The following is a 15306-nucleotide window of genomic DNA, read 5'->3' on the forward strand; positions in this document are numbered from 1 at the left end:
CAAGACTCTTAGTGGGTAAGTATCATCGCGCTCGTTGACGACGACGGTGCGTCGAAAATGGGCCGTTTCTTGCTGCTGAAACAAGCTTAATTTGGCCCTGTTTGGAACGCTGGAGTTTTTTGGTCGATTTCAGCGGAAATTTGGCACCGTGATCTTGATCTTTTTGCAAAGTTCACGTAGCCAAATGGGTCCTTGATCGAGCTAGTCGTGGCGGCAATGGAGTGTGGCCGCGGGCAGGCCAGGTGGCGGGACGGGGACGCGAACCGAACGGCATCGCACGTCACCGTATCCCACATGCACTGCACCGCAGTTAGATGTTCCTTTTCCTTCGCCTCGCCCTGTTAAAGGAAAGAGGAAAGGAAATCACGGCGCCCACCCAACACCCACCACAGAGCACGTATCCTATTCGTGCTCCTAGCTAGCAAGCGAGCTATATATACGGCCGATGAGACACACTTCTCCGTGGCATCGGAGAGCGCGGGGCACACACTGACCGACATGGTGTCTCACTCTCACCTCGAGATGGGCGGCGCGGCGGGGATCAAGCTCTTCGGCAAGGTCATCACGCGGCAGCCGACACGCACGGGCGCAGACGGCGGCGGTGGCGGCGTGGTGGTGTCCAAGACGCAGCAGGCGGCGCCCATGTCGTCGTCCTCGTCGTCTTCGGGGCGCGGGAGCGCCGAGCAGCTGGAGGAGGCCGCGAGGGCGCGCGCGGCGGCGGCGGAGGCGCGGCTGCCGTGCCCGCGGTGCCGGAGCGAGGACACCAAGTTCTGCTACTTCAACAACTACAACGTCAACCAGCCGCGGCACTTCTGCCGGGCCTGCCACCGCTACTGGACGGCCGGCGGCGCCATCCGCAACGTGCCCGTCGGCTCCGGCCGCCGCAAGAACCGCCCGGTGCTGCACGGTGCCTCCACGGTCATGAGTGTTGCCGACCACCACTTGGCGGGGCCGGCGTCTCCGGGGATGCCGAATGGGCTTGGCTTCCACCCCGATCATGGATGGTCTCAGGCCGTCCCGCCGACGGCTTACCTCGGCCACGGAGAGATGGAGCAGTGCTGGTGGCTCGTTCATCAGTACCCAGCCCAAGGCCAGGTCAACGGGGACGTCCAACTAAGCCCTTCGTCTCTGCGGATCAACCAATACGCATGAATAAAATTTAAATTTGTTGCCGTATGTTCCAACAATGTAAAAAGTTGCAAATTCAGGCTTCCCAGCTCCTGTCGATTGAAACTTCGGGTTTGCTGTTTCTCAATCGATCGGAATAGTTATAGCTCAATCGATGCTATAGTGGTCAGATTGTACGCAGAGATTCGTTCTCATTTTTGTTTTTATATTGTTGTTATTTCTTCTACTGTTTTTATTGGAGACAATTGAGAAATTCAATTGAGCTCTAGGCGCTCCCTTGAAACTAGGGATGAAAAAAAGAGTGGGAACGGACGAAATTGGGTGCTGTCATATATGTTTTCGTGTTTTTTTTTCTGAATACGGAAGCCAATACAGAAATGCCGGAAACAAATACAGAAACGAGTACTACCTAAAATGAAAATGGAGCTAATACAACATGGACACAGGGATGGAAGCGAAGTGTTCACCGAAACTAAAGAGATCCGTTGAAACATAGACAAAAAGACAAGGAAACCAACATAAGTTGTTCAATTGATCCCCACGTCGCCCAATTTTAGACACCCCCCCTCCCCGCCCGCCCGCGTCGCCCCCGCTCGGGCGACTCGGACGGGGTTGCAACCCTAGCCGCCGGGGGCTCCCCGTCCTTCCATCCCTCCCTCCGCCGCCGTCGAAGGACGCCGCCGGCTTATAACGCGGGGGCTAACTGCGGTGGCAGGGGCCTCCCCTCTTTCCTGCGCCATGGGGGCGGTGCGGATCCCCCCGGCATGTGGTCGCATGGCCGATCTGGCCTTGGTGGCGTGGCGGGCCTGCTTTCCAGCGGCGGCGCCTCGGCCTAGGGCGGCGATGGTGGCGGGTGCGGCGGTCGGCCTTGCTTCGGGCAGCGGCCTTGGCTACGTTTAGCGGCGACGGCCGGGTCTGCGGCGACGGACCATCTGACCTCGGATCGGCGGTGGCGGCATGGAGGGCCTAGTGGTTGGGTCAACGCAATGCGTGGTTTGCCCTCCGGACAAATCTGATCTGACCGGTGCGGCCTGCTCGATGTGCGGCGGCTCAGATCGGCGGCGACCCGTGCACACATGCTTGATGGAGGTTCTTCGAGCGGATCTGGGTGAAAGCCTCGTTCTCGGCTTGATGACAAGACCGGCGTTGGCGACACTTTTTTGTGTCATTACCTTCTTGAAGGCATCGCTGTGGAGAAGCTCCAGACCTCTATCTGCTACCTCCAAGGGAAACCCTAGATCAGTAGATCGGATGACGACGGCGCATTGGTGTCGTTTCCTCCTTGGGGGCGTCATTCTTGGAGGCGTACACAGGATCGAGGGACCAGTGGGCGGCTTTTTTGATGGAGCGGTGCTTCCTCCTACACATTGATGACGGCGGATCCCGGTGGCGTGGCGCAGTGAAGACTCGGCGCCCGATGCGCGGTGATGGACTCACGCAAGAGAAAGTAGTTGTCTGGCGCATGGTGGCGTTGATGGCAGAGTGGCCTGACAAGATAGAAGTCTCAATATCCGCTCTGAAGATGAACATGTGAAAGATGGCGGCGACGACACATATGAGTGCGTTAGACCAGTTTATGCTCCAGACCCGATATGTGGCTCGGCTGGGGTTTCTAGCTTTTGATGATAGGCTTAGGTGAGTCGTTTGGGTATTTGACCCAGCTAGCACCCCTTCATCATATGTATAGAATTAGTTGCATATGTTGTGAAGATGGCGGATTCAGACATATTTTTGTAATACCTTATAAGGTCCTCGAGAATAATTAATAAAGTGGCCGCATGCATCTTCCAAATGCAGAGGCCGAGGGTCATCCTTCTTTTCTAAAAAAAAGTTGTTCAATTGATAAGATGGTTACTAAATATTGTGATATATAATATGGCGACATGCTCGCTTAGGGATTAGGGATTCTGCTCGCGTGCTGCCATGCTTGGTGTATTAGTAGCACCGTAGAAGTTGGGTCATCTGGGCAATTTGGCTCATCATTTGTTGGGCCTAATTGTATGTTTGTTGGGCTGCAAAATAACCGTGCGCTCATATTCAAAGCAAAAAGTTCCGTATTAACGTAAATGAAAAATTCATCTGAGAGCGAGCCTGTGAAGAAAAAAGAATATGATAAAAGCTTTGCAAAATTCTTTAGAGGCAATTGTAGTTGACCTGGAGGAACTTAAAGCGATGGCCAACAGTTTCTATCAAACATTATATACTTCAGAAGGGATACATGATTTGGATGTCGTGCTAAACCATGTACCAAGGAGGGTAACAGATGAGATGAATGTGAGTTTGAATGCGTAATACACTGCTAAGGAGGTAAAAATGACACAGTTTCAGATGTTCCCTACAAAAGCACCGGGGCCAGATGGCTTTCCTGCTCATTTTTATCAACGCAACTGGGATATATGTGGTGAAGATGTCGCAAGGATTGTGCTGTAGATAGTTCGGGGGGAGGAAAGCCCGAAAGAAATTAATGATACAGTCTTGGTTCTAATACTATCTCCGTCACGGTTTAGAAGGCGCGCTTGGAAATTCTCTGGACCTAGGTGATTATCTATTGGTTGTGAGATGGACTAAAAAATAGCATTCACACTACTCATGCATATAGAAATAGTATATCGGAGTACTAATTAACTACTAGAAATAAATGCAATGCGCCCTAAACCTTGTCTATTATGGAAACGCACGCAAATTTAACTGTGTCTTCTAAACTGTGACGGAGGGAGTATCTAAGGTAATCAACCCCTCTTTGTTAACTCAGTTCCGACCTATAAGTCTTTGCAATGTGCTATATAAGATTTCTTCAAAGGTTGTGGCCAACAGATTGAAGTTAGTGTTACCCAACATAATATCTGAGGAGCAGTCGGCCTTTGTATCTGGCAGGCTCATTACAGACAATATTATATGTGCTTACGAGTGTCTGCAATTCATGAAAAGGACAAATCAAAGTAAAATTGCTTCTGTGCTTTGAAGTTAGATATGATGAAAGCGTATGATAGGCTGGAGTGGTCATATTTGAAGGGTATTATGGCCAAGCTGGGTTTCTCTCAACAATGGATCAATACAGTGAAGGAAATATGCCCTAGAGGCAATAATAAAGTTGTTATTTATATTTCCTTATATCATGATAAATGCTTATTATTCATGCTAGAATTGTATTAATCGGAAACTTAGTACATGTGTGAATACATAGACAAAACAGAGTGTCCCTAGTATGCCTCTACTTGACTAGCTCGTTAATCAAAGATGGTTAAATTTCGTGACCATAGACATGTGTTGTCATTTGATGAACGGAATCACATCATTAGAGAATGATGTGATGGACAAGAACCATCCGTTAGCTTAGCATAATGATCGTTTAGGTTTATTGCTATTGCTTTCTTCATGACTTATACATATTCCTCTAACTATGAGATTATACAACTCTCGAATACTGGAGGAACACCTTGTGTGCTATCAAACGTCACAACGTAACTAGGTGATTATAAATATGCTCTACAGGTGTCTCCAAATGTGTTTGTTGGGTTGGCATAGATCAAGATTAGGATTTGTCACTCCGTGTATCGGAGAGGTATCTCTGGTCCCTCTCGGTAATGCACATCACTATAAGCCTTGCAAGCAATGTGACTAATGAGTTAGTTGCGAGATGATGTATTAAGAAACGAGTAAAGAGACTTGCCGGTAATGAGATTGAACTAGGTATGATGATACCGACGATCGAATCTCGGGCAAGTAACATACTGATGACAAAGGGAATGACGTATGTTGTTATGCGGTTTGACCGATAAATATCTTCGAAGAATATGTAGGAACCAATATGAGAATCCAGGTTCCGCTATTGGTTATTGACTGGAGATGTGTCTCGGTCATGTCTACATAGTTCTCGAACCCGTAGGGTCCACACGCTTAACGTTCGATGATGATTTCTATTATGAGTTATGTGTTTTGGTGATCGAAGTTTGTTCGGAGTCCCGGATGAGATCACGGACATGACGAGGAGTCTCGAAATGGTCGAGAGGTAAAGATTAATATATTGGAAGGTTATATACGGACACCAGAATGGTTCCGAAGAGGTTCGGGGATTTTTCGGAGTACCGGGAAGTTACCGGACCCCCCCCCCCCCTCGGAAAAGTTAATGGGCCTCATGGGCCATTGTGGAGAGAGGGAGGAAGGCCACAAGAGGAGGCGCGCGCCTCCCCCTGCCTAATCCGAATTGGACAAGGGGTGGGGGTGCCCCCCTTTCCTTCTCCCTTTCCCATCTTTCCCCTTTCCCCTCTCCGTTGGAAGGAAAGGGGGGGGGTCGAATCCTACTACGAGTGGAGTCCTAGTAGGACTCTCCCCCCATGGTGCGCCACCCCTAGGGCCGGCCACCTCCTCCTCCCCTCCTTTATATACGGGGGTGGGGGCACACCAATAGTTCTCTTAGCCGTGTGCGGTGCCCCCCTCCACAGTTTACTCCTCCGGTCATAGCGTCATAGTGCTTAGGCGAAGCCCTGCGCGGATCACATCACCATCACCGTCATCACGCCGTCGTGCTGACGGAACTCTCCCTCGACCCTCTGCCGGATCAAGAGTTCGAGGGACATCATCAAGCTGAACGTGTGCTGAACATGGAGGTGCTGTACGTTCGGTACTTGGATCGGTTGGATCGTGAAGACGTTTGACTACATCAACCGCGTTAACCTAACACTTCCGCTTTCGGTTGAGGGTACGTGGACACACTCTCCCCCTCTCATTGCTATGCATCTCCTAGATAGATCTTGCGTGATCGTAGGTTTTTTTTGAAATTGCATGCTACGTTCCCCAACAGTGGCATCCGAGCCAGGTCTATGCGTAGATGATATGCACGAGTAGAACACAAAGAGTTATGGGTGATAATAGTCATACTTCTTACCACCAACGTCTTACTTTGATTCGGCGGTATTGTTGGATGAAGGGGCCCGGACCAACATTACATGACCACGTTCATGAGACCGGTTCTACCGACGTGCTTTGCACACAGGTGGCTGGCGGATGTCTGTTTCTCCAACTTTAGTTGAATCTAGTTTGACTATGGCCGGTTCTTGTTGAAGGTTAAAACAGCACACTTAACGAAAAATCATTGTGGTTTTGATGCGTAGGTAAGAACCATTCTTGCTAGAAGCCCGTAGCAGCCACATAAAACTTGCAACAACAAAGTAGAGGATGTCTAACTTGTTTTTGCAGGGCATGTTGTGATGTGATATGGTCAAGACATGATGAGATATAAATTGTTGTATGAGATGATCATGTTTTGTAGAAGTTATCAGCAACTGGCAGGAGCCTTATGGTTGTTGCTTTATTATATGAAATACAATCGCCATGTATTTGCTTTACTTTATCACTAAGCGGTAGCGATAGTCGTAGAAGCAATAGTTGGCGAGACGACAATGACGCTACGATGGAGATCAAGGTGTCTAGCCGGTGACGATGGAGATCATGAAGGTGCTTTGGAGATGGAGATCAAAGGCACAAGATGATGATGGCCATATCATGTCACATATTTTGATTGCATGTGATGTTTATCTTTTATGCATCTTATTTTGCTTAGTACGGCGGTAGCATTATAAGATGATCCCTCACTAACTTTCAAGGTATACGTGTTCTCCCTGAGTATGAACCATTGCTACAGTTTGTCGTGCCGAGACACCACGTGATGATCGGGTGTGATAAGCTCTACGTTCACATACAATGGGTGCAAGCCAGTTTTGCACATGCAGAATACTCGGGTTAAACTTGACGAGCCTAGCATATGCAGATATGTCCTCGGAACACTGAGACTGAAAGGTCGAACGTGAATCATATAGTATAGATATGATCAACATAGAGGTGTTCACCATTGAAAACTACTTCATCTCACGTGATGATCGGACATGGTTTAGTTGATATGGATCACGTGATCCTTTAGATGACTAGAGGGATGTCTATCTAGGTGGGAGTTCTTAAGTAATATGATTAATTGAACTTTAATTTATCATGAACTTAGTCCTGATAGTTTTTGCATACCTATGATGTTGTAGATCAATGGCCCGTGCTACAGTTCCCTCGAATTTTAATGTGTTCCTAGAGAAAGCTAAGTTGAAAGATGATGGTAGCAACTACACGGACTGGGTCCGTAACTTGAGGATTATCCTCATTGTTGCACAGACGAATTACGTTCTGGAAGCACCACTAGGTGCAAGACCCGCTGCAGGAGCAACTCTGGACGTTATGAACGTCTGGCGGACTAAAGCTGATGACTACTCGATAGTTCAGTGTGCCATGCTTTATGTCTTAGAATCAGGACTTCAAAGACGTTTTGAACGTCATGGAGCATATGAGATGTTCCAGGAGTTGAAGTTAATATTTCAAGAAAATGCCCGAGTTGAGAGATATGAAGTCTCGAACAAGTTCTATAGCTGCAAAATGGAGGAGAACAGTTCTGTCAGTGAACACATACTTAGAATGTCTGGGTACCATAACCACTTGACTCAGCTGGGAGTTAATCTTCCTATTGATAGTGTCATTGACAGAGTTATTCAATCACTGCCACCAAGATATAAAGACTTCGTGATGAACTATAATATGAAAGGGATGGGAAAAACAATTCCCGAGCTCTTCGCGATGCTAATGGTTGTGGAGGTAGAAATCAAGAAGGAGCATCAAGTGTTGATGGTTAACAAGACCACTAGTTTCAAGAAAAAGGGCAAAGGGAAGAAGGGGAACTTCAAGAAGAATAGCAAGCAAGTTGCTGCTCCCGGGAAGAAGCCCAAGTCTGTACCTAAGCCTGAAACTGAGTGCTTCTACTACAAAGGGATGGGCCACTAGAAGCGGAACTGCCCCAAGTATTTGGCGGATAAGAAGGATGGCAAAGTGAAAGGTATATTTGATATACATGTTATTGATGTATACCTTACTAATGCTCGTAGTAGCGCCTGGGTATTTGATACTGGTTCTGTTGCTCATATTTGCAACTCGAAACAGGGGCTACGGATTAAACGAAGATTGGCTAAAGGCAAGGTGACGATGCACGTCGGAAATGGTTCCAAGATTGATGTGATTGTCGTCGGCACGCTACCTCTACATCTACCTTCGAGATTAGTTTTAGACCTGGATAATTGTTATTTGGTGCCACTGTTGAGCATGAACATTATATCTGGATCTTGTTTGATCCGAGACGGTTATTCATTTAAATCAGAGAATAATGGTTGTTCTATTTATATGAGTAATATCTTTTATGGTCATGCACCCTTGATGAGTGGTCTATTTTTGTTGAATCTCGATCGTAGTGATACACATATTCATAATATTGAAGCCAAAGATACAAAGTTAATAATGATAGTGCAACTTATTTGTGGCACTTCCGTTTAGGTCATATTGGTGTAAAGCGTATGAAGAAACTCCATGTTGATGGGCTTTTGGAATAACTTGATTATGAATCACTTGATACTTGCGAACCATGCTTCATGGGCAAGATGACTAAGACTCCGTTCTCCGGAACAATGGAGCGAGTCACTGACTTATTGGAAACAATACATACTGATGTATGCGGTCCAATGAGTATTGAGGCTCGCGGTGGGTATCGTTATTTTCTGACCTTCACAGATGATTTAAGAAGATATGGGTGTATCTACTTAATGAAACATAAGTCTGAAACATTTGAAAAGTTCAAAGAATTTCAGAGTGAAGTGGTAAATCACCGTAACAAGAAAATAAAGTTTCTACGATCTGATCGTGGAGGTGAATATTTGAGTTATGAGTTTGGTCTTCATTTGAAACAATGTGGAATATTTTCACAACTCATGCCACCTGGAACACCACAGTGTAATGGTGTGTTCGAACGTCGTAACCGTACTTTATTAGATATGGTGCGATCTATGATGTCTCTTACCGATTTACCACTATCATTTTGGGGTTATGCATTAGAGATAATTGCATTCACGTTAAACAGGGCACCGCCTAAATCCGTTGAGACGACACCGTATGAACTATGGTTTGGCAACAAACCAAAGTTGTCTATTCTTAAAGTTTGGGGTTGCGATGCTTATGTGAAAAAGTTTCAAACCGATAAGCTCGAACCCAAATCGGAGAAGTGCATGTTCATAGGATATCCAAAAGAAACTGTTGGGTACACCTTCTATCACAGATCCGAAGGCAAGATTTTTGTTGCTAAGAATGGATCCTTTCTAGAGAAGAAGTTTCTCTCGAAAGAAGTGAGTGGGAGGAAAGTAGAACTTGATGAGGTAATTGTACCCTCTCTCGAATTGGAAAGTAGCTCATCACAGAAAACCGTTCCCGTGATGCCTATACCAACTAGAGAGGAAGCTAATGATGATGATCATGAAACTTCAGATCAAGTTACTACTAAACCTCATAGGTCAACCAGAGCACGATCCGCACCATAGTGGTATGGTAATCCTGTTCTGTAAGTCATGTTATTAGACCATGGCGAACCTACAAACTAAGAAGAAGCTATGATGAGCCTAGATTCTGACAGACGACTTGAGGCCATGAAATCTGAGATAGGATCCATGTATGAGAACAAAGTGTGGACTTTGGTGGACTTGCCCAATGATCGACAATCCATTGAGAATAAATGGATCTTCAAGAGGAAGACATACACTGATGGTAGTGGTACTATCTAGAAAGCTCGACTTGTCGCAAAAGGTTTTTGACAAGTTCAAGGTGTTGACTACGATGAGATTTTCTCACTCGTAGAGATACTTAAGTCTGTCCGAATCATGTTAGCAATTGTCACATTTTATGAAATCTGGCAAATGGATGTCAAAACTGCATTCCTTAATGGATTTCTTAAAGAAGAGTTGTATATGATGCAACCAAAAGGTTTTGTCGATCCTAAAGGTGCTAATAATGTGTGCAAACTCTAGCGATCCATCTATGGACTGGTACAAGCATCTCAGAGTTGGAATATACGCTTTGATAGTGTGATCAAAGCATATGATTTTATACAGACTTTTAGAGAAGCCTGTATTTACAAGAAAGTGAGTGGGAGCTCTGTAGCATTTCTAATATTATATGTGGATGACATATTGTTGATTGGAAATAATACATAATTTCTGGATAGCATAAAAGGATACTTGAATAAGAATTTTTCAATAGACCTATAGAGATAGATCAAGACGCTTAATAGGACTTTCACAAAGCACATACCTTGATAATTTTGAAGAAATTCAAAATGGATCAGTCAAAGAAAGGGTTCTAGCCTGTGTTACAAGGTGTGATGTTGAGTCAGACTCAATGCCCGACCGCTGCAAAAGATAGAGAGAAAATGAAAGTCATTCCCTATGCCTCAGCCATAGGTTCTATCATGTATGCAATGCTGTGTACCAGACCTGATGTGTGCCTTGCTATATGTTTAGCAGGGAGGTACCAAAGTAATCCAGGAGTGGATCACTGGACAGCTGTCAAGAACATCCTAAAATACCTAAAAAGGACTAAGGATATGTTTCTCGTTTATGGAGGTGACAAAGAGTGAGGGAGTCCGCGGGTCATGGATGACACGGAAGTTCCCCAGATCTTGTGGGTAAAGTGTGCAACCTCTGCAGAGTGTAAAACTATTCGAATAGCCGTGTCCACGGTCAAGGACAGTTGGGTGGTGCTGCTTAGACTACGTCCATATGTTTCTGGAAAACAACACGGTTTGGTAAATATGTTGATGGGATTCGTGAGGAAGTCACGATGAGCTTGAGCACGACTTGTTCACAACTCCTTCTCGATGTTAATGTCTGTAACCTCCTGATACTTGTTGCAGACGCATTCATGTCCTTGATAAATGTTGATCTTACTTGCATGAGAAAAATTAGCTTTCTGCAAAAATGTTGATTTAGCAGTAGTGCCTTGCATAATTATTCTGTTATCACCCTTGGGTTGCTTGCGAGTACATTCAAAGTACTCATTGGCTTGCCACTGGTTATTTTATTGGCCAGGCATGAAAGAACAGGATATGATGAAGAATACTTCGGTGATGAACATGCGAGCTAGGATGCTTCCCAGTCAGAATGCCTGTAGGGTTAAGGCAGATGGCATGGGTCCATGTTATTGACGAAGATTTCCGCTGCAATGTTATACTCAAAACTTGACCATAATGGTCATAATTTATGTAAGTCGGTATGTACGGATGTAAGACTCTTGTTATTCAGCTTCTGTGTGTTCAGTGAGCATTGATCTCTGGGATCACTGTACATGTGCATCGGTGATCACGACTTATGAGTCGGGGTCCCCACAAAATCGCAAAGCATTGAGACAGACATTAAGTTGAAACCAAGGGATTCAAAAAGCATGACTTTATCCATGTGTTGATCCTTTGAGATTGCAACTCTACCTAGACCCAATACCTTACTTTTACCAGTGTCAGCAAATGTGATGTGACTTTTGTCAGATGGACGTAAGGTTGAGTCCATAAGAAGGCTTCGCTTGCCAGTCATGTGATTGGTACACCCACTATCAATAATCCATTCTGAAGCAGCTGGTGTCGTACCCTACAATGCAGTTAGGGGGATAGGCTTCACGAAGAGAATTGTGAAGCAAAAACATTTGACAAGCCAGTGGATTATGAAAGCTTAGATCGAGATTAGGACTGATAGGGCAAGTAGCAAGCGACTCAGGAACAAAGTACATAATAAGACCATTTGGGCATTTGATCTTGCGCCCTACAAGATGTTTAAGGTCCCCAGCAATAGCTTCAGACGATTTTGGTTTTCGGCTGGAGACCTTTCCCTGCAAAAGAGAGTTAAGCTTTCTTAGCCACCCACATCTTCAAGGGTGGCTTCCAAGCAATGAGTCTAAGTGCAGCATCTGAGAACTTTGGCTTTGGAGCCCTAGCAAAAAGTCTTGCAGGTGGACAATAGTACTCATAAGAATAAGTAGAATAGTTCTTGGTCTCATGAACATGGCGGTTTGATGAAACACGCTCATATTCACAGGCCTGAGTATGGCTTCCCTGCAAAACATTTGCGTTAGTGCGACTCAGGTGAGTCCTCTGTCTATATGAAGCCTTTGGACCGTATGAAGCCTGTGGTCTGGGGTTTGTCTTCTTCACCTGTGGTGTCATGATGACATTCACAGGAAGATTCTCCAAACACCTTTTCGGCACCCAGACCTTCTTCATAGGCGGTCCATTCCTGCAGTTAGTACCAATATACCTGGCAAACACTTCACCATTCTGATTCTTAAACAGTTTATAGTTTGCATCAAAGGATTCATCAATAACAATGGGATTAGCACAAGTGAAGCCAGATAGGGTGGATGGATCCACTAAAGGTCCCTTTGCAGCAACCCATGTGGTTTTGGGGTACTGCTCAGGTTTCCAGTAAGAGCCATCAGCATTCATTTTCCTTTCGAACCCGACACCCTCTTTCCTAGGGGTTCGGTTCAGGATCTGCCTTTTGAGGACATCACGTAGTGTCTGATGCCCTTTGAGACTTTTGAACATCCCTGTTTCAAGCAATGTCTTCAACCTAGCATTCTCATCAGCAATAGCAGTGGCATCCTCAGCAGAGGGGTTAGTTATCACATCAACAGTTGAAGATATTGCAACAGTAGCAGCAGTAGAACATTCAGCAATAGAAGTAGTGTTATCACGCTCAATGCATTTAAGATATGGTGGTTCAAAACCTTCTTGAGCGGAATTGATCTGTTTGGCGCGAAGTGACTCGTTTTCCTTTTGAAGATCTTCATGAGCCGCTCTCAATTTTTCAAGGTCTTGCTTCCTTTGAAGATAATCATAGGAAAGCTTTTCATGAGATGTTGAGAGCGTTTCATGACGACTTTCAAGTTCCTCATACTTAACATGAAGATTTTTTATGTCTTCAATTACGGACTGAGATCGAGTCATTTCAGCGTCCAACAGGTCATCGCTTTTGTCTAATAATTTTTGAATATGTTCCATAGCTTTCTGTTGTTCAGTTGCAATTTTAGCAAGTGTTTTGTAGCTGGTTTTGGAACCACAATCAGAGTCATCTTCACTTGATGTTTGATAGTGAGTGGTGCGTGAGTTTACCTTGGCACCGCGTGCCATGAAGCAGTAGGTGGGAGTGGAGTCGTCCTTGTCATTAGCATCGGCGTTGGTGACATTGTCTTCAATGTTGAAGATGGACTTGGCAACGTAGGCTGTAGCCAGACTTGCCACACCAGAATCGAACTCCTCCTCAGACTCCACCTCCGCCTCCTCAGAAGCGGACTCCTCCTCTGAATCCATTTCCTTGCCAACAAACGCACGTGCCTTGCTAGATGAGCTCTTCTTGTGTGATGAAGACTTTGAGGAGGACTTGGAAGAAGACTTTGAGTATTTCTTCTTCTTCTTGTCGTCAGAATCATACTCCTTGCTCTTCTTTTTCTTCTTGTTCTCATTGTCGCACTGCGGACACTCAGAGATGTAGTGGCCAGGTTTCTTGCACTTGTGGCATGTTCTCTTCTTGTAGTCATGAGCAGAAGCTTCGTCATTCCTTGAGCTTGATCGTGAGGACTTTCTGAAGCCTTTCTTCTTGGTGAATTTTTGGAACTTCTTCATAAGCATAGCAAGCTCCTTTCCAATGTCTTTAGGATCATCAGAACTGCTGTCAGACTCTTCTTCAGATGAGGAGACAGCTTTTGCCTTCAAGGCACGATTTTGCCCATAGTTGGGACCGTAGATGTCTCTTTTCTCAGAAAGCTGAAACTCGTGTGTGTTGAGCCTCTCAAGTATGTCAGACGGATCGAGTGTTTTGAAGTCAGGACGTTCTTGAATCATCAGGGCTAGGATGTCAAACAAGCTGTCAAGTGATCTCAGGAGTGTCTTGACGACTTCATGCTTGGTGATCTCAGTAGCGCCGAGGGCTTGAAGCTCATTTGTGATGTTAGTGAGTCGATCAAACGTGAGCTGGACATTCTCATTGTCATTTCTCTTGAAGCGGTTGAAGAGGTTGCGAAGGACACTGATTCTCTGATCTCTCTGGGTTGAGATGCCTTCGTTGACCTTGGAGAGCCAGTCCCAGACTAGCTTAGATGTTTCCAAAGCACTCACGCGGCCATACTGTCCTTTGGTCAGATGACCACAGATGATGTTCTTGGCAGTGGAGTCCAGTTGAACGAACTTCTTGACATCAGCAGCAGTGACACCTTCACCAGCCTTGGGAACGCCATTCTTGACGACATACCATAGGTCGACATCAATGGCTTCAAGATGCATGCGCATCTTATTCTTCCAGTAGGGATATTCAGTTCCATCGAAGAAGGGGTACGCAGCGGAGACTTTAATTATCCATGCAGTCGACATAGCTAAAACTCCAGGTGGTTAAACCGAATGACACAGAACAAGAGAGTACCTTGCTCTGATACCAATTGAAAGTGCTAGTGATCGACTAGAGGGGGGGTGAATAGGCGATTTTTATGAAAGTCTTCAAAACATGGAAGTTTTGAAGACAAACGATAGAAATAAACCTATTACCCTGCAGCGGAAGGTAGACTATACTAGGCAAACCATTGTCAAGTATTCAATGGAGTGAAAGCACAATGACTAATAGCAGCCAGGCAGTAAAGATCAGGTAGGAAGATATTGTGAAGCCAATCAGAACAAGCAGTCACTCAGTGAAGACAAAAGATAAAGCAATCGTACAATGACTTCACAAGGACCATCAGTAAGAAAAGGGAAGGATGAAACCAGTGACTCGTTGAAGACAATGATTTGTTGGACCAGTTCCAGTTGCTGTGACAACTACACGTCTGGTTAGGGAGGCTGAGATTCAACTCAGAAGACCTCGTCTTCACCTTATTCCCCTTGAGCTAAGGACACCCAGTCCTCGCCCAATCACTCTGGTAAGTCTTCAAGGTAGGCTTCCAAACCTTCACAGACTTCGTTCACCGGCGATCGACAATGACTCTTGGATGCTCAGAATGCGACGCCTAACCGGCTGGAGGATTCACAGTCCTCAAGTGTAATAAGTCTTTAGATCACACAGACAGGAAGACTTAAGTGATGCCTAACACTCTTTGGCTCTGGGTGTTTAGGGCTTTATCCTCGCAAGGAATTCTCTCTCAAAGGCTTCGAGGTGGGTTGCTCTCAAACGACAAAAGCCGTGTACTAACTCTGAGCAGCCAACCGTTTATGGTTGTAGGGGGTGGGCTATTTATAGCCACTAGGCAACCCGACCCGATTTGTCCGAAATGACCCTTGGTCACTAAGGAACTGACATG

The 15306-nt window shown here is 45.6% G+C and overlaps 1 protein-coding gene across 1 annotated transcript; it reads left to right on the plus strand.

Annotated features, from left to right (window-relative positions):
• The first annotated feature begins 404 nt into the window (after nt 1-404).
• LOC125537222 (uncharacterized) lies at nt 405-1334 on the plus strand. Its single transcript, XM_048700531.2, has one exon. The coding sequence runs from the start codon at nt 499-501 to the stop codon at nt 1150-1152; it is 654 nt and encodes a 217-aa protein (XP_048556488.1). The 5' UTR covers nt 405-498; the 3' UTR covers nt 1153-1334.
• Nucleotides 1335-15306: the final 13972 nt, after the last annotated feature.

This window comes from Triticum urartu, chromosome 1A (genome assembly GCF_056163025.1).
Source record: "Triticum urartu cultivar PI428250 chromosome 1A, HENAU_Tu73, whole genome shotgun sequence".
NCBI lineage: Eukaryota > Viridiplantae > Streptophyta > Magnoliopsida > Poales > Poaceae > Triticum > Triticum urartu.